General features: G+C 42.8%; 1 protein-coding gene across 1 annotated transcript in view; it reads right to left on the bottom strand.

Annotated features, from left to right (window-relative positions):
- The window catches only part of PCOLCE2 (procollagen C-endopeptidase enhancer 2), a 72,860-nt gene extending 59,888 nt beyond the window's left edge, over window positions 1-12,972 (bottom strand). Inside the window, exons 1-2 of the mRNA XM_011958077.1 lie at window positions 12,598-12,972; window positions 11,476-11,584 (exon numbers count right to left, since the gene is read on the bottom strand). Coding sequence (XP_011813467.1) covers window positions 11,476-11,584; window positions 12,598-12,680 — 192 coding nt within the window. The 5' untranslated portion in view covers window positions 12,681-12,972. The remainder of the gene's footprint in view (window positions 1-11,475; window positions 11,585-12,597) is intronic.
- Between the last annotated feature and the right edge of the window lie 5,932 nt (window positions 12,973-18,904).

The following is an 18,904-nucleotide window of genomic DNA, read 5'->3' as shown; positions in this document are numbered from 1 at the left end:
ATCTGAAGGCTCACTGGACTAGGCCTTCAAAGCGACTTCATTCACATGTCTGGCACCTCAGCTGAGAAGACTGGAACTACTACGGACTTTCTGGGCCCCTCCTTCTCTCCACAAAGCCTCTTTACACGGCTGTGTTGGGCATCCTCACAGCATGGTGGTCCTTATATGGCAGCTTCTTATGTTCTTGCCCCAGAAGTCATGCAATGTGTCACCTCTGCTCCATCCGATTTGTTCCAAGGGCAAGCCCAGATTCAATGCTGGGGGATACCAGAAAAAGGCATGAATACCAGGAGGTGTGGTGATTGGGGAGGTCATCTTTGGAGACTCACCAGCACAATAGTGGAGCTGGTATTTGAACCAGGTTGTCTGGCTCCAGAAACTACACTGTTAGAAAATACACTTGTAACCACCATATCATGTTGTGTCTCTATTAGGAATAAGTGAATACAGTCTTTACTTAATTTGTATAATTAGTGAGGCCTATTCTGATGATTTGGGACTCCAAAGGTAAAATAAAATCTCCATCTGTAAACAGAGAAAATTATTTGCAATTTTTAACTGACAATCTTTTCTCTACTTTGAAAACTTAACGGTTAAGGAATGCCCTTGGTTGGTGATGGGGTAGCGGTGGCTGGTTGAAGTAGGGAGGGTTTGGAAGCGCTTCTGTGGACAAAGTCCAGATCTTATGAAAGATCATATTTTAAATGAAGAAAGGGCATAGTGAGTAGGAATGGGTATTTCCAATGGGAACTCGCCATGCCCCAAAGGGATTACCATCCAGCTTGAAACAAGTTGGCTTGTAGACAAGTTCTACACAAACACCACACTTCTATTCCTTATTACAGACCTGGAAGAGAGGTTAAAAAATAAATAAATAAAGCAACACTACCATTTATTGAGTGCCTGCTTGTGCCAAGCGCTGTGCCGAGGGCCTTTCATCTACTGCCTCCTTCAGTCTTCAGATCAAACTTACAAGGCAGGTTTGACCATTACGTCCAGGATACTAACTTCAGAAAGTTCCAGAAACTTAATCACATACTTAGTAAATTAAATGGCTGAACAGGGATTTGAACCCATGTCAGTATAACTCTCCAATGCCCATTCTTCTAGTAACTGAGTAATATCACACATATAACCCTGTACCATGATCCCTGTCACCCTGTGCCACTGTTCATTGTTTCTGGGCCATCACTCCAACTAGTAAGAGCCTCCTTACCTCACCCAGCCCCATTCAGGAATGTGATTTTTCAATTATTGCAGTTTCTGTGTCCAATCCAGCACCTGATCTCTGGTGGGTACTTTAGAATTTTAATGAATTAACAAATTACAATTTATTTGGAGGCGCTCAACTGTAGCCCAGGGATTTTAGAAGGTCTGTGTCTAGCAATCAAACCCTTATTCATTTCTAGAAGCATTTAGCAGGAGTAAGATTGCCCCTGGGTTCCTGTGCTTTTCTTCTTGTCAGTCTGGTCCATGTAACAGCCCATCTTTGATTAAATGGTCTCTCCCTCCCTTCATATTTTTGAAAACACTATTTTATTATATGCAGTACTCAAGAGCGGCTTGGGGGTGAGGTGGTAAAAGAGAGGTGATATTTAGTGGCAGGGCTTGTGCTTTGGGCAGTTATAATTCCAACTCCCCACTTCTCTGTGGGTGTTCCATTTATTTTGGGATGTTTATATTTGTTTCCTAAAGACTTGCCATACTGACTCTCATGATCAACCAAATAATGTATCTGAGGAAAACACTTATTTTCTCCCAAGTTCCTAGAGTAAGAAATTCAAAAGTCCCTCAAAGTGCTATTGCCACCCTTGATAAAGCTGTGAACTCATAAGTTGCAACTGTCTAAGTTGACAGTGGTTATTACAGTTTTCATAGGATTGAGGAGCAATCCATACATGTAACATTTCTCTGTACAAGAAACATGGAAAAGTGACAGCACACAAAAGCACTCTCCTGATTCTAAGTAGAGCAATGTGGGAAAAGAAATCCCACTTTGGGAGACCAACGTGGGCGGATTGACTTGGGGTCAGGAGTTTGAGACCAGTCAACATGGCAAAACCCTGTCTCTACTAAAAAATACAAAAATTAGCCGAGCGTGGTGGTGGGTGCCTCTAGTCCCAGCTACTGGGAGGCTAAGGCAGGAGAATCTCTTGAACCCAGAAAGCGGAGGCTGCAGTGAGCCAAGATCACGCCACTGCACTCCAAAGTGGGTGACCAAGTGAGACTTTGTCTCAAAAAAAACCCGAAAGAACTCCTTAGAATTAGGAGCCCTCTAAATGTTTCTCTGGTCTTCAGCATTAAGCAACCAATAAACGAGACCCTTCCCTTTTTTACTGTCAAAATCTGAGAGATTTTAAGGCATTTTCAAATTTATGGTACAATTCTTATTTGCCCGTAATTTCACATCATAAATTTAACTCTGGAGGTGGTCAAGGGATATAAAAGTAACTTAATCTGTCTTTTAAATAATATATTCTTAAAAATCCTTTGAGTGTTTTAATTATACTAAATGCCTTCTTGATTTATACTACTTTAAAAAAATGTGTTATCTTTATGTTTTATTTTTATAGTGATATTTCAGGAAAGAATGATTTTTGTAGGCCAGGCGCGGTGGCTCAAGCCTGTAATCTCAGCACTTTGGGAGGCCGAGACGGGAGGATCACGAGGTCAGGAGATCGAGACCATCCTGGCTAACACGGTGAAACCCCGTCTCTACTAAAAAATACAAAAATTAGCCGAGCGTGGTGGTGGGTGCCTCTAGTCCCAGCTACTGGGAGGCTAAGGCAGGAGAATCTCTTGAACCCAGGAGGCGGAGGTTGCAGTGAGCCAAGATCACGCCACTGCACTCCAAAGTGGGTGACCAAGTGAGACTTTGTCTCAAAAAAAACCCGAAAGAACTCCTTAGAATTAGGAGCCCTCTAAATGTTTCTCTGGTCTTCAGCATTAAGCAACCAATAAACGAGACCCTTCCCTTTTTTACTGTCAAAATCTGAGAGATTTTAAGGCATTTTCAAATTTATGGTACAATTCTTATTTGCCCGTAATTTCACATCATAAATTTAACTCTGGAGGTGGTCAAGGGATATAAAAGTAACTTAATCTGTCTTTTAAATAATATATTCTTAAAAATCCTTTGAGTGTTTTAATTATACTAAATGCCTTCTTGATTTATACTACTTTAAAAAAATGTGTTATCTTTATGTTTTATTTTTATAGTGATATTTCAGGAAAGAATGATTTTTGTAGGCCGGGCGCGGTGGCTCAAGCCTGTAATCTCAGCACTTTGGGAGGCCGAGACGGGAGGATCACGAGGTCAGGAGATCGAGACCATCCTGGCTAACACGGTGAAACCCCGTCTCTACTAAAAAATACAAAAAAATAGCCAGGCGTGGTGGCAGGCGCCTGTAGTCCCAGCTACTGGGGAGGCTGAGGCAGGAGAATGGCGTGAACGCAGGAGGCGGAGCTTGCAGTGAGCCAAGATCACGCCACTGCACTCCAGCCTGGGCGATAAAGCGAGACTCCGTCTCAAAAAAAAAAAAAAAAGATTTGTAAAGTTTCCAAATTATACTTTCTAGATTAAAAAATAAACAACCCCATGCAGCACACCAACATGGCACAAGTATACATATCTAACAAACCTGCACGTTATGCACATACACCCTAGAACTTAACGTATAATAATAATAAAAAAATAAATTAATAAAAATAAACAACCCCATCCCACTCACCCCCCCCAAAAAAAAACAAGCTATAGTGCTCTTATCCCATTCATATAGTCTGGATATGCAAACATTTTCTGTTAGTTATACTCATTTTTACTATTCTTAAATATAAAGAATACTAGCTCAAGCATTGGATTAAATTACTATTCAGACAACTGAAATAATGAGCCTAGTGCAACCAATGTATACATATATATTTTCTTTAAAAAGCCCATAGTTAAGATTGGAATTTAAGTCTCTATATAATTCTAAATCCTATGTGCAGTTTAAAGTCAGGAAATATGTGTTTAAAGTCAAAATTCCATTCCCCTGTCTGTCCTGCTGTGGTTATACCAGGCAAATAATAGTTACAGCAATTTTGGAACCCCTTGCTATACCCTTAGGTATAATTAAGTGACTTAAAAGTTGAGTTCCTGCCTAAATTCACTATTTGTTTTCTCAAATTATACACCTAGTACTGATCTTACCAGACTATCACTATGTCTCAATTTTTGCAAACCCTTTGCTCACCACTGCTGACTCTTCTCATGAAGCCATACAAAAGTTATTGGGAAGACATAATCCCAGTCACATTTTTCTTTTTTGAGACGGAGTCTCGCTCTATCGCCCAGACTGGTGCACAGTGGCGCGATCTCGGCTCACTGCAAGCTCCGCCTCCCGGGTTCACGCCATTCTCCTGCCTCAGCCTCCGGAGTAGCTGGGACTACAGGCGCCCGCCACCGCGCCCAGCTAATTTTTTTTTGTATTTTTAGTAGAGACGGGGTTTCACTGTGTTAGCCAGGATGGTCTCGATCTCCTGACCTCGTGATCTGCCCGTCTCGGCCTCCCAAAGTGCTGGGATTACAGGCGTGAGCCACCGCGCCCGGCCCCCAATCACATTTTTAATCTACTAGTTCCTTCAACTAAATACGAATGCCATTTAAAATTAATCAGGTATCTGGAGGATGGATTAAGTATGATGACTTTAACATATGTAAGTTATAAAATTGCCCTCAAGGCAATGTTACAGGAATGCCTTCACATAATTGTTTATTAGGCATCTTTGGAAATATCAAGGTACATGTAAAATAATCCTGGGAAGTCAAACGAATCCTTACAAAGGATACAATAACAACTTATCCAGTCTTAGAGTAGCACACATGTAAAACAGGTCATACTCTGCACGAAGCAATTATTATTTTCACCTTAACTAATCTTAAGATCTTCAATAATTTTTAAAAGTGAAAATGAGGTTTATTCCAAATTATTAACACTTAAAACTGCTTACAGTGGGCATTATAATAATTCACACACATAACCATTACCGATTCTCTCGTCTAACTGCTCCCCCCAAGATTATAAACTCCCTGAGGACAGAAATCATGCCTTGTCTTTCTACGCCCACGGTCCAATGCAATGCCCACTACATAGGAGGTGCTCAAAAAATCTTGGTGAATATTTGATAAATAAGTGCGTGAAAGTATAATGGTATCCTGAGTCAGAACATTATGTGCTGACGTTTTCATACCATTTACAAGTATGACATTAGTTAAGATACAAGTTCTTTAGACTTCAATTTCCCCACTTATGAAATGGTCATACTAAGGTCTGTCACCCCAATCCCAGAGAATTGTATTCAAATAAAATAAAATGATTCAATACATTTGAAGGTATGCTAAAAACTATAAATACTATTATTATTTTTAGTTCCATGATTTCTATCACAAGTACAGAGTCAGGTGTTGTTTAATGATGGAGATACATTCTGAGAAACGCATCACTAGGTGACTCTGTTGTCCAAATATCACAGAGTGCATTTACAGAAATCTAGATGGTATAACCCACCACACACCTAGGCTATATAGTATAGCCTATTGCTCTCAGGCTACGACACTGTACAGCATGTTCCTGTACTGAACACTGCAGGCAAGTGTAAAACAATGGTAAATACTTGCATATCTAAACATAGAAAAGGTACAAAAAAACACGGCAATATAATCTTACGGCACCACTGTCATGTATGTGGTGGTCATTGACTGAAACATTGTTATGGGATGTGTGACTGTATTTCACTCTAACTGAACAGAAAAATATATGTAATTATAAACATGATAATACTGGAATTACCTGGAGAATCTGAAGAGTTTTCTGTGTAAGACAACTTAACGCTTTTTTCTTCATGAAGTAGCTAAGTAAGGAAAATTTTGCCACATACTTTTTGCTTTAATGGGACTGCCTCTACCCATTGCCACATTCTCCTCCCATTTCTGTCAAAGGTCTTTGACTCTCTGACCCTCCCACATCATCATCCTCATCATCATCAGGATCTTGCTCTGTCACCCAGGCTGGAGTGCAGTGGCACAATCATAGCTCACTATATCCTCTGACTCCTGGGCTCAAGAAAGCCTCTAATCTCAGCCACCTCAGGGCTACAGGTGCGCACCACCACTCCTGGCTAAAAAAAAAAAAAATTAAAAAAATTTGCAGAGACAGGGTCTCTTTACGTTGTCCAGGCTGATCTTGAACTCTGATCTTGAACACCTTGCTGCAAGCAATCCTCCTCCTCGGCCTCCTAAAGTGTTGGGATTACAGGTGTGAGCCACCATGCCTGGCCTCTCCCATATTTTCTTCATAAAGGGATAAAAAGTTATATTCTAGGTGGACCCCAAGACTAAATCTTTGCTGAATGTTTGCTGATTCTTCTTAGATTTATGCTGAGAATGAAATGACTGAAACCTTAAATAACTGGCCAATTTCAGTACTTTTAAATTATAAATAATAAAAACCTAATGATTTTTAACAACAGGACCACATACATGGATTGCCTTATTTTATGTTTGTTTATCATTATTATTCTACTTTAGAGAAGGGGTCTCACTGTGTCGCCCAGCCTGGAGTACAATGGTGTGAGCACAGCTCACTCCAGGAGCCTTGAACTCCTGGGCTCAAGTGATCCTTCAGCCTCTGCCTTCCAAAGTGCTGGGATTACAGGTGTAAGCCACTGCACCTGGCCAGATCATCACCTTTTAAAACAGATTTGTAAATTATGCCCAGTTTTAAATCTAAGAACAGAATCAATTCCAGCGATCTCTGCATAACAATTGCTGTTTCAATTAGATAATGTAACAGCAATTGCATTACACATTCAGATGTGATCTTTAGTTTTAAGTTTGGGAACCAATTTTAAACAAAAATTCCTATATACCTGTTTAAGGAGAATTCCCAGAAGGTTCTAGGCTTTAAGTTTCCTCTAGTTTGCAGTTACTATAAACAAAGCTTCAGCTGGTTTCACTCAGCCACCCATACCATATGCATCCAAAGTCAAACTCTAAATAGAGTTGCTTTCACAAGGTCTAATTTTTGCTATTAATGTCTATCTTTCTTTTTCTTTTTCTGTTTTTTTTTTTTTTTTTTTTTTTTTTTGAGATGGAGTCTCACTCTTTTTGCCTAGGCTGGAGCGCAATGGCGGGATCTCAGCTCACTGCAACCTCTGCCTCCCAGGCTCAAGTGATTCTCCTGCCTCAGCCTCCTGAGTAGCTGGGATTACAGGCGCCTGCCACCGCACCCAGCTCATTTTTGTATTTTTAGGAGAGATGGGGTTTCACCACATTGGCTAGGCTGGTGTTGAACTCCTTACCTCAGGTGATCCACCCACCTCAGCCTCTCAACGTATGTCTATTTTTCTTTAAAAAAAAAAAAACAAAATGCATATTTGTGTCAAATCATCAATATGTATCTCTAATTTTATTATGGGAATTATAAAATGAACAAGTTATGAATGAAAATATCAAGGAACAGAAGTATTGATGATTTGCTGAGTTTGCAATGAATTTATAATGAAGCTATTAATGGAATGGTGATCTTTATGCCAGGGGTGCCTGTGGAGCACAGAATATAAGATGCCTGGTGGGATTTCTCTCACTTCCCACTTAGGGCCTTGGGAAGACATCCTAGCAGGTAGCTCCCCATGTGCTTATCCCCTCCAAATTCACCTATGTGTCTCCAGCACCCAGCACCATGCCTTGTGGGCTCTTCTAAATATGTCCTGCCTATGTTGCAGTGAAATACATCACACCAGCTGTGTTTATTTTTTCACAATGGTCCACTCTCCCCTACTTCCTTTATGGATCTCGGAGATTTCTTACTGTTGTCTCCTGCACACGATCTCGAACTGCAGAAAAATCACTGTAATAGAGGGGTCCAGGTGGTGGGATGTCAACTTTTGGAGTTTCATTTCTTGCTGCAGGGCTTAATACAGGTGGAGTTACTGATTCTTATTCTTAAATAAATTAGGGTGACTTATGCCTCACCCCAATCCTACTGTTCTTCCAAGCCTGCTTAGAAGACCAGTCACTACTTTCCAAAGGATTATATATACCTTAGCTGTCAAATCACATTTCACTCATGCCCACATCCCCGTATATGAGAATTAGGGGATTTTATGCAGATGCCTTTTAGGTTATAGTCCCCAGAATCAACTCCTACAGGAAACTAAGAAACTCTCAACCCCATCATGGATTACAAAATATTCAACTGTTTCTTAACACTCAAATTCTCTAATTTAGTCTCTAAGCATACATTTTTTGAGAACACATACAGTAAAAGAAAAAAACCTAAGACTAGTTAAGGCCATCAACTCTTGGTGATAAAGCTGAATCAAGAGTCTTGAGTTCCAGTTAAAGCTGCAACAACTACAAAGAACCAATGCAGCTTCCCTATTTGCAAAGCTTCCCTAGTTGCAAAGCAGAAGTACAACTAAGCAGCACAGAGCACCTCTGTCTTCAACATATCCTTACGTGAGTAAAATTAAGCATAAAATTTTTCTATTAATAGCACAGCACTGTCCACAAGAAAAATTGTGATGACAGAAATACCCATATTACGTATTGTCCAGCAAGACAGCCACTATCCACATATGGTTATTGAGCACTTGAATGTGGCTACTATGACTAAGAAACTAAATTTTTAACTTAATTTACATTTAAATAGCCAATATAGTGTGTTGGAACAGTACAGCTGTCTAAGAAATTGCTATAAAAATTTTAAAGTACTATAATGTAAGGACAAATCTAAATTTCCAATCTGCGGGCTGTACTTCCATATCAGAAAGTCCAATACGAAGGACTGGAAGTTTGGTGGTAACAACTAGGATTCACCTTTCCTAAAGCAAAAGTTAAAATCAGACATTTCCCATTCTTCCATTGATAAGATAGAGTTTAATGAAAACCATTTAGTGGTGAAAGCTACCATGCTGGGACACACCTCCAGTTTGGACGAACAGAATGGGAGGCCAGTGAGTGAAAGCAAGATATTTCCCCCCAGCTACAGGAACTACAGTTTAAAGACCACTCTGAGGCTTTCCCATGTCCATTGGTCTCTGTGATATTTTAATAAAAGTGATACTGAATCACCCAATGGGAACACTATTCTTGGTTTACTGACTGCAGGAACAGAAAAATGGGCTGGACCAACCAGCTTTGGAAACACCTTTAATAGATGGCCTTGGACAAGGCCATAGTAGAGCACAGTCCTGTCTGCAGCAAGGAGACAGACAGGAGGAGACAGCAGGAACAGAAAAATGGGCTGGACCAACCAGCTTTGGAAACACCTTTAATAGATGGCCTTGGACAAGGCCATAGTAGAGCACAGTCCTGTCTGCAGCAAGGAGACAGAGCCTGGTGCGTATCCTCCTAGGGGGTGCCACTATACCCTAACTGCAGGCAGAGCTGCTGACAAACCAATGTAGGCAGAAGACTCCGCATTTCTTCATCTTCTCTGTTACCACCTTGTCTACTCCACCATCTTCCCTCTCCCGGATACCACAACAGCTTCCTAATTGGTCTGCTTCTACTCCTAACTCCCTACAGTTCATCTTCCACACAGATGCCAGATAAGCTCATTCCTCTGCTTAAGATCTTCCAGTGACTCCTACTCAAAACAAAGTTCAAACTCCCCACCATGGCCTACAGAGTCCTGTTCACCTTCGCTTCTCTTCCCACTGTCCCCTTGCTCATTCCATTCCAGCCACTCCGACCTCCTTGATTTGTTCTTCCGACAAATCAAGCTTCTTCCCCACTCAGGCACTGAGTTGAAGCGTTTTGCACTATCTCATTTTGTCTTCACAGTAATCCTGAGGTTTAAAGGAGGTAAATTCCGGACACAGAGTTTATGACAGTGAAACTGGAATTTGAATCCAGGGAAGTGACTGCTGAGCTCACAGGCTCTCCCTTCACAAGACATCCAGATGGAGCGTCCATTTAACTTCCTCACTCCTACACAGGAAATCATGCCTCTCCTGAGGTAAACCGTTCCTTTATCAAGGAAAGCTTTCACTGGACGTGTCCCCCAGCCTCAGTCAAAGTTTACTGTCACATCAACACTGTCCACAATATTCAGAACACATAGCCAACCATGAATTTCTTCTTGGGCACATGGCGCCTCTGAGCCATTGATTTTCTAGGGTCGTTTAAAACTTACAGCCATTTAATTACATTTAAAACACAATTACGATATGAAAATCAAGCTGCTTTTATTTTTGTTTCAGAGCCTTATTTCACATTTATGTTATTTCAAACTTATTTTCTATGACTTCTCTCCTGGCCATATGTGCTATAACATAATGAAATTTGTACCAGTTTGTGACATGGTTGGTATTTTACAAGAGGTTGTCAAGGTATTTAAGAGCTGAGTTTTATATTGTGGAAGGGGATCTCTCATATCTGCCTGCAAAATGACCTCAGTGGGAGTAGGTTTTACTTTACATAAAGTTGGGCTTACCAACTGTCTGATTAAGTCAATTTCTGTTATTGTTTCAGGCCTCAGCTTCCCCATCTATAAAATGGGGATGATAATAGATACTTTCTCATAGAGTTGTTTTGAGGATTCTGGGTGATTATACTTGTTAACTACTTGGCACGGTAAATGCCTGCACACAGTAACTGCTAGTTTACACAGTCAGCGGGGGCTACTTTTTAAAAAATCGTACGTAAGTCCTCCAGTGGCACAACCTGACTGAAAGAAGTTCTCAGTGAACCAATGTATTCAATTACTAAACAACTTCCCAACAATGCAAAACGTGAAGATAACAGTCAATGCTAAGCTGACTGCAAAGATGATTCACTCTAGTTGACTCTAAATCAGTTTTAAAAAAAAAATGGCCGTCTCTAAATCCAGCTTATCTTGACTCAGCATCATCTATGTTATTACTAATCAGCATGGACTTTCTATTGGCCCTTGGCTGCTATTTAGATTCCCACCCCCCCCATTAATTCTCTATTCTTACACTGCCTTTAGAGGTGGTTTCAACCCAGGAACATTAAGTGGGCTTTTTAAATTTTTTTTCTTTTTCCTTTCCTAATGGGCATAGAGTAGTCAAAGCACTATCTTTGATCTTCTATTTCCCACTGGGAATTTATGAAGGCACGAGCAACAGAAAACCTCTAAAGGTCATTACAACAGGCCTTTGACTGAAAACAGCTTTAATTATGAATCTATAAAACTCAACTGAGTTACACTGGGCTTTCAGAACACATCTGCTTTGAGAATTTATTCCTTCAAGCATTACCTTGTGCCCTCTGTAATCACTAATGCAAGACGCGACTAGATCTATTATATGAATACAAATCTTCCCAACAGTTGGGGTAAATCCAACATTTCACTATTTCAGGCATTTGCCTCTTACTGAAATCCTACCACCAGAGGAAAAAGGCAGCAGCCTCCCACTGTTTCCAACACCCACTTCCAGGAGAATACCTTTTTTAAAAATGCTTACTGTGATTTTCCAAGTACATTTGCTATTTGGAGGGTACACTCCAGGAAAACCTTCACTGCCAATAAATCCAGACTCTCCAGTAAGAATGCCACCACATGTGAAAACAGGTCTGGGAACATAAAAGAAGAAAAGATAATGTAATTTGAAACATGGTCTAACAATCTGATGTTACCTTCAGAAAGGTGTAGCCTATTAATATAAATAAAAGTTAATGTTGATTAATCAATTCTTGCACCATAATGGGATCCGAAAGCTTGCTAGCTTTTAGAATATTTAAATTACAGCCTGATAAAGCATTCTGTCCAGCTGCCATCTGTCTCCATCACAATAACACAAGATTTTATATATATAATCAAGTCCTCGGCATTGTGGCAAAGTCTTGTAGGAAAATGGTAAATACATCAGTTTAACTGGGAGAAGGTAAGAGCCAGGCTGAATGAAGAACACGGTTTTAAAGAAAGATAGGCAAGCAACTGGTTAATATAAAAAAGTTTGCCGTTCCCATATTTGGAGACATGCCCAGTTCTCCTCCCCCTTTCTGAAAATTACTGGCCATTGGCAGAGCTTCCCATCGAAAGGGAGGCTGATACTGACGGAGGCTGAAGAGGCGATGCCAACGTTGGCCACCGGGCAGGTCCCACAGCCCAGCTCCTGGGGCCGTCTCGAGGTTGGCGAAGAGTTAACTTTCCAGAGCGGCTCCCTAGGCGCCGCGCCGCTAGGGTTGTTCCCTAGTTTATGTCTCTGGGCAAAGCCTCTCCGGGAAGAAAAAAAAAACAGCGGTAAACCAAAATCCACATATTTGGGCCCCAGTGCTTCCCTCCGCCCCCATAGACACGAGGAGAGGGGAGACACAAGTCAGATTAAGCCCCGCCACGTGGTGGCCAAGCCAGCTGCAGGGCCATCAGGCAGGCCGGGCCGGAGACCCAGGAGGGAGCCCTGCGAGCAGGGATGGGTCCCCAGGTCTGGGGCTCAGCGCACGCGGGGGTGGCGGACGCCTGCACCGCTCGGGGAGCGCTGGGTCACTCAGGCGCGCCGAAGCGGGTTGAGTAAAGCAGCCGGCGAGGTTGCAGAGGTGGAGGAAGGGAGGGGAGAGAGAGGGAGCCCGGGCGGGGGTCGCGTTACCTCTCTGGGGACTGCTGCCGCGAGAGCTGGGTGGCGGCGGCCAGCAGCAGGCAGAGTGGCGCCCAGGCGTTCGCGCCCCTCATGGCAGCGTAGACGCTCGGGGTCTGCACCCCACGGCGCGCGCGCCGGCACACACACGCCCCTCCGCACCCACCGCGCTCACACTGGCAGTAGTGCTGGCTCACACCGGCGCTCGGCGGCCCGCGCGCTTCCTCTCACTTGCGCACCGCCGTGGGGCGGCCCAGGTAGCCGGGGGTTGCGCGGCCGGCGGGGCGGAGGCGCTTTTAAAGGCGATTACGGTGCCGTCTGACTCGACGCTTAATTTCCCCTGAGGAGCTGCTCTGGCAGCCACAGGCCACTGCTGAATATCCCGTTTGTTCTCTGGCGGCAGGAGAGGCGGCTCCAAGGCCAGAGCCGCCCCCTCTCGTGGGGAGGGCGGGCGTCTCCTCCCGGCCCCCCGGGATCGACGGGTCCTCTCGCGTCCAGCCCTCAGGGACCCCGGGGAGAAGAGGAACCCCTTGCGGAGTGGCACCCCAGCGGCCCGGGCCCGGACGCCCACAGACGATTCTCAGGGAGGGCTTCGGGTTTTGCTTTGGGGAATGTTTCTCCCAGTTGCTTTTAAATAAAAAGTAATAGTGCTTGCTGGCTGCTGGAAAGCCTGGGGGTCCTTCTTTGTCTCCTTCAAAACCCAGATCCAAGGAAAGAAAGGGAAAAGGAGAGAGATTTTATCATATTTTAACTTTTGTGCTTATTCTCTCTCTCTCTAGGTTCTTTTCCTTTTACTGGTGTGACAATGACAAGGAAGATAGTCTCTGTGCGGGGATTTAAACGGGTTCTCAGACGAGCGATTTCTGTGTGAACTGTCATTAAATGTCAAATAATGAGGACGGAACCAAATCAGCAAATCTCACCATCTCATGTCATGTTCTGAAAATGGTGTTTCTCTGCTGGCATATCTCTGTTCTTAGACCTTTCCAACATCTTTCTGTGGTATTAACGGGTTAAAATTTATGGAGAATTTGTTTTTCTTAGATGAACAATTCTAGCCTTGTGGAATCAATACTCTCTTTTACTTAATTACAGAAAAGAATTTGAAACATTTATTTTGTTAAGAGCTTCCCAATAACCAGGGATTAATAAAAGAATAACAGAACAGACTAGATTCATTGAGATTTTCAATTATCACCAGCCGTGGTAGATACAACTTAACTTCGGTGCCTCGTGTTGTTCCTTTTAAATTGTTTTCACCTGTCTAAGCAAGACAATTAAGTATTAAAGTGGTTCTTATCAAGACTTTATTTCTAATAATGAGCTGTTAAGAATCTAAACACGGGTGGGCGCGATGGCTCAAGCCTGTAATCCCAGCACTTTTGGAGGCCCAGGCAGGCAGATCACGAGGTCAGGAGTTCGAAACCAGTCTGGCCAACATGGTGAAACCCCGCCTCGACTAAAAATACAAAAAATTAGCCGGGTGTTGTGGTGTGCGTCTGTAATCTCAGCTACTCGGGAGACTGAGGCAGGAGAATCGCGTGAACCCAGGAGATGGAGGTTGCAGTGAGCCGAGATCATGCCATTGCACTCCAATCCCGGGCAACAGTGTGAGACTCCGTCTCACAAAAGAAAAAAAAGAAAACACTCCTGGCAAGGAAGTAAGTAAAACTGACTACAGGAAATATTCTGACTTTTCATAGTGAGGGAACCCTGAAGCCTATACTAGGAACCAGAATATACCGACAGGACTTAGATTGTCTTACCAATTTTTTAAAAAGTGAAGGCAAAAACATCATAAAGTACAAATTTAAAAATTCTCTACAGGCACCACACCCTTTATGACATTAAAAAAAAAAAGAATGACAGAATTTGGCAAACTGCTTTATATCCTGAAACACCCTCAACCCAATAAAAATGTCTTTAAAACAGCGAAGAGGAGAGTAAATGGTTTATTTTGCATGCATTTCAAGAATATGCTATCTAATAGCATAAGTGTTTTTACATGATTGTTTATTTGAAAGTCATAGTTTTAAATTATAAAGTGAAAATATTGCTCAATTCACTTTCTGGTAATGATTTGCAGTCCTCGTAAGCCAGAAAATACTTCATTCAGGACTAAGCTAAGCTTTCAAAATTTAAAATAAAAAACAAAGTATTAAATGTGCCTCAATAAATAGGAAACTGTTTGAACTAAGATACACAACCATTTCTTAATTTATAGATTGATGGCTGTGTTCATATGCTTACTAAAGAGTTAGGATTTTAACACCAATCATTCTGTTGTTGTTGACACTCATAAGAAAGACATTGATTTTACCATGTGATTTTAGAATTTACTAAGACCCATATTATTTGCTCTTAAAAACATGTATTTGACTTGGAACTACAGTTCTGACCAAAATTATAAACCTTAAATGTCCTGAGAAGTTGATGTGTTAAAATTGAGAGAGACTTGTTAATTAGTTTGTTCTCACGCCGCTATGAAGAAATACCCAAGACTGGGTAATTTATAAAGAAAAGAAGTTTAATTGACTCACAGTTCCACATGGCTGGGAAGTCCTCAGGAAACTTATAATCATGGCAGAAGGCACCTCTTCATGGGGTGATAGGAGAAGGCAGAAAGCCCCTTATAAAACCATCAGCTCTCATGAGCACTCACGATCAGGAGAACAGCATGGGGGAAATCACTCCCATGATTCAGTTATCTCCACCTGGTCCTACCCTTGACACCTGGGGATTATTACAATTCAAGGTGAGATTTGGGTGGGGACACAGCCAAACCATATCAAGACTCAAGTGCACTTTGAAGGTATTTGTGAGGTCCATGTCTGTAAGACCAGTTTCTGGACATTCGTGATAACAATTAGTATAATGGACAGGGAGCTACCCACACAGGCAGTAGAAAAGTGAAGAGAGAGAAAGAACAAAAGCCCTGTGGGTAGATTCTTTAAAACAAAAAGTGGAGTGCTGGGTGAACTGATCCTTATTATCCAGCCTCTGCAGTTACCAGGTTGCACAGAGCATCAACATCATAGGAAAATGAAAATATTCACCAATGAACTGACCACTTATAAAATTAGGCCCCACTCAAACATTCCTTGCTACATAATACTAGCATCCAGCTGGGCCCAATATGTCAACATCATTGTCAGTTAATCTCTGATTCACTCATCAACCTTGTAAACATCTGAAAATGTCGTGTAAATCCAGTGCACATTCATTCCATAGTGTGGTACTCATCTTGTAAAAATTCCAGAATTTTCATAAGTTAGTTCACACTGGCTACGGTGGCTCAGGCCTGTAATCCCAGCACTTTGGGAGGCAGAGGTGGGCGGGTCACTTGAGCCCAGGAGTTCAAGACCAACCTGGCCAACATGATGAAACCCTGTCTCTACTAAAAATACAAACATTAATTGGGTGTGGTGACGGGCATCTGTAATCCCAGCTACTCGGGAGGCTGAGGCACAAGAATCGCTTGAACCCGGGAGGCAGAGGTTGCAGTGAGCCGAGATCGCAGCACTGTACTCCAGCCTGGGCGACAGAGTGGGATTCCGTCTAAAAAAAAAGTTCAGTGTTTTTTGATGTCTGTAAATATACATTAGGAACAAATGTAGACCTTCCTCTTTCCCCTGCCCCACCCCAACACACCTCTCTGCCAAGAATAAGATATTAGAGAGGAATTGTACTGGTCAGATTTCTTAGCTACAAACAACTGAGTCCACTCAGAATGATTCCCCTCTTCTGGTTCAAGCAGTAAAAGCAGAAAGTTCACATTACCATCAAAAGAATCATAGAAACAGTCTTAAAGCTCATTTTCCTGGGATAATAGCCAAAACCTCGCCTCAGAAATGGCCAGTGAGAACTCTATTGTCATTATTGCCACCAAGACTAAGCACTAAATGCAGGTACTTGAACTGAATGCAGTCGCCACTGTTGTTGAGCACTTCAGATACATTTCTGCCTTGGGAAATTCAACCTTGCCACACTTCTGCCCCAAAGACCAGACAGCCTGTTGCCTCCTACAGAATAAGAGAATCACAGAACCTCTCTGCTCAGTGATCTCTTGGTCAAACTCTCATGCAAGCCTATATGATTGGTACTGTCCATGTGACATGACTTGCAGTGTCTCAGCCACAAGGGAGGCTGGAAATTCAACACTATTAGGAGGTGAGGTTACATAATGTAGAAATACCTCCAAATATTAAAAGGCTACTAAAACAAAATGGGCAGGCACAAGTATGATTAATGTCCATGATAGGGATCTACAAAGTTCAATTAGCCTGTCTCCCTGCTGAAGAAAGCAGCCCCAAGGAAGTCTTGATATATGAAGTTGCAGAGTTAATAGGATGTGTTGAATGAAACTAGTTCCACTCACCTATCCACCTTGGACTGGGTCAGGCATTTTGTTTGAGTCAAAGGCAACCACGTGAAAGCCGGCCAAACGGAACACAAGGGAATTAGCTGCTTCTTGTTGGTGTGGAATGAAACTTTGTTTAGTGGAGTCCCTCCATAATGAACTGTCATTATCATCATTAGCTCAGACTTTTACTGAGCATTTATTATACACCTGGAACTGTGCTAAGTGCTTTGCAAACAATATTTTGTATAATTATCTTAACAAACTTACGGGGTAGGAACAAGCATCATCATTTTACAGGTGAACATTCTGAGATTTATAACCCAAAATCTTTTTTTTTTCTTTTGAGACAGGATCTTGCTCTATCGCCCAGGCTGGAGTGCACTGGTGTGATCATGGCTCACTGCAGCTGGGACCTCCTGGGCTCAAGCAATCCTCCTACCTCAGCCTCCTGAGTAGCTGGGACTACAGGCATGTGCCACCACACCAGGCTAATTTTTTTTTTCTTTTCTTGACAGGGAGTCTCTGTCGCCCAGGATGGAGTGCAATGGCGCAATCTCAGCTCACTGCAACCTCTGCCTCCCAGGTTCAAATGATTCTCCTGCCTCAGCCTCCTGAGTAGCTGGGATTACAGGCACCTGCCACCATGCCCAGCTAATTTTTGTATTTTCAGTAGAGATGGGATTTCACCAAGTTGGCCAGGCTGGTCTCAAACTCCTAACCTCAAGTAATCCACCTGCCTCGGCCTCCCAAAGCGCTGGGATGACGGGCATGAGCCACAGTGCCCAGCCTGGGCTAATTTTTTTTATTATTATGATTTTTGTAGAGACAGAGTCTCACTATGTTGCCCAAGCTGGTCTTGAACTCCTGGGCTCAATTGATCCTCCTGACTCGGCTTCTGAAAGTGCTGGGATTACAAGTGTGAGCCAACATGTCTGGTCTTAAGACCTACAATATATAAATAAAAAGCTGGGGGGAAAAAAAGCTGGGAGTTGGGCACAGTGGCTTATGCCTGCAATCCCATCACTTTGGGAGGCAGAGGTGGAAGGATCACTTGAGCCTAGGAGTTCAATGCCAGCCTGGGCAACACAGTGACACCCTGTCTCTACTAAAAAAAAAAAAATTGTAATTAGCAGGGCATGGTGGTGTGCACCTGTAGTCCCAGATACTTGGGAGGCTGAGATGGGAAGATCACCTGAGCCCAGGAGGTCGAGGCTGCAGTGAATTACAATCCTGCCACTGCAACTCAGCCTGAGTGACAGAGCAAGATCCTATCTCAAAAAAAGAAAAAGAAAAGCTGGGATCTGAACCCAGGCTAACTGGAAAACTCAAGGTTTTCATCAGTACTGCATGCAAATCCATCAGAGCCTTTCTGGGAATTCAGGAATGCTCAGTACACATGGAGACAGCATGAACAGACCTATGCTGTTTATCTACTCAGGATCCCTTCCTTGGGACGCCACCCTTCCCTATGCCGTGTGCTTCTGTGAGCACTGATTCCATTCACTGCTTCTCCAGCCCCAGTGGGACATGCGACCAAGGATTGTCCAATCAGAGAGCTCTTCCTGCTACTCTGGAGATGCTGCCTAAGAGGTTCTTTCCTTTTCTTTCTTCTGGAAGCAGCATGTAAGCAAATATTTTCCTGGGAAAGCAGGACCAAGCCTGAGGTGACTGCTTCAGAACAACAGGTCACCCCACTTCCACATGGCAATAAGCCTTCAAGAATTTGGAAAAGACTGTTGAGAGAACCCAGGGTTCTACCATGTCATACGGAGACAACTTGAGTGTGAGAAGAACTGTAAGGACAAGTGCTAAAAAATATTACCTTGGCTGGGCGTGGTGGCTCAGGCCTGTAATCCCAGCACTTTGGCAGGCCAAGGACAGCAGGTCTCCTGAGGTCAGGGGTTCGAGACCAGCCTGACCCAACATGGAGAAACTCCATCTCTACTAAAAGTACAA

The sequence above is a fragment of the Colobus angolensis genome, unplaced genomic scaffold, assembly GCF_000951035.1.
Source record: "Colobus angolensis palliatus isolate OR3802 unplaced genomic scaffold, Cang.pa_1.0 Scaffold46, whole genome shotgun sequence".
Classification (NCBI taxonomy): domain Eukaryota; kingdom Metazoa; phylum Chordata; class Mammalia; order Primates; family Cercopithecidae; genus Colobus; species Colobus angolensis.
This window is presented reverse-complemented; position numbering and strand designations above follow the sequence as displayed.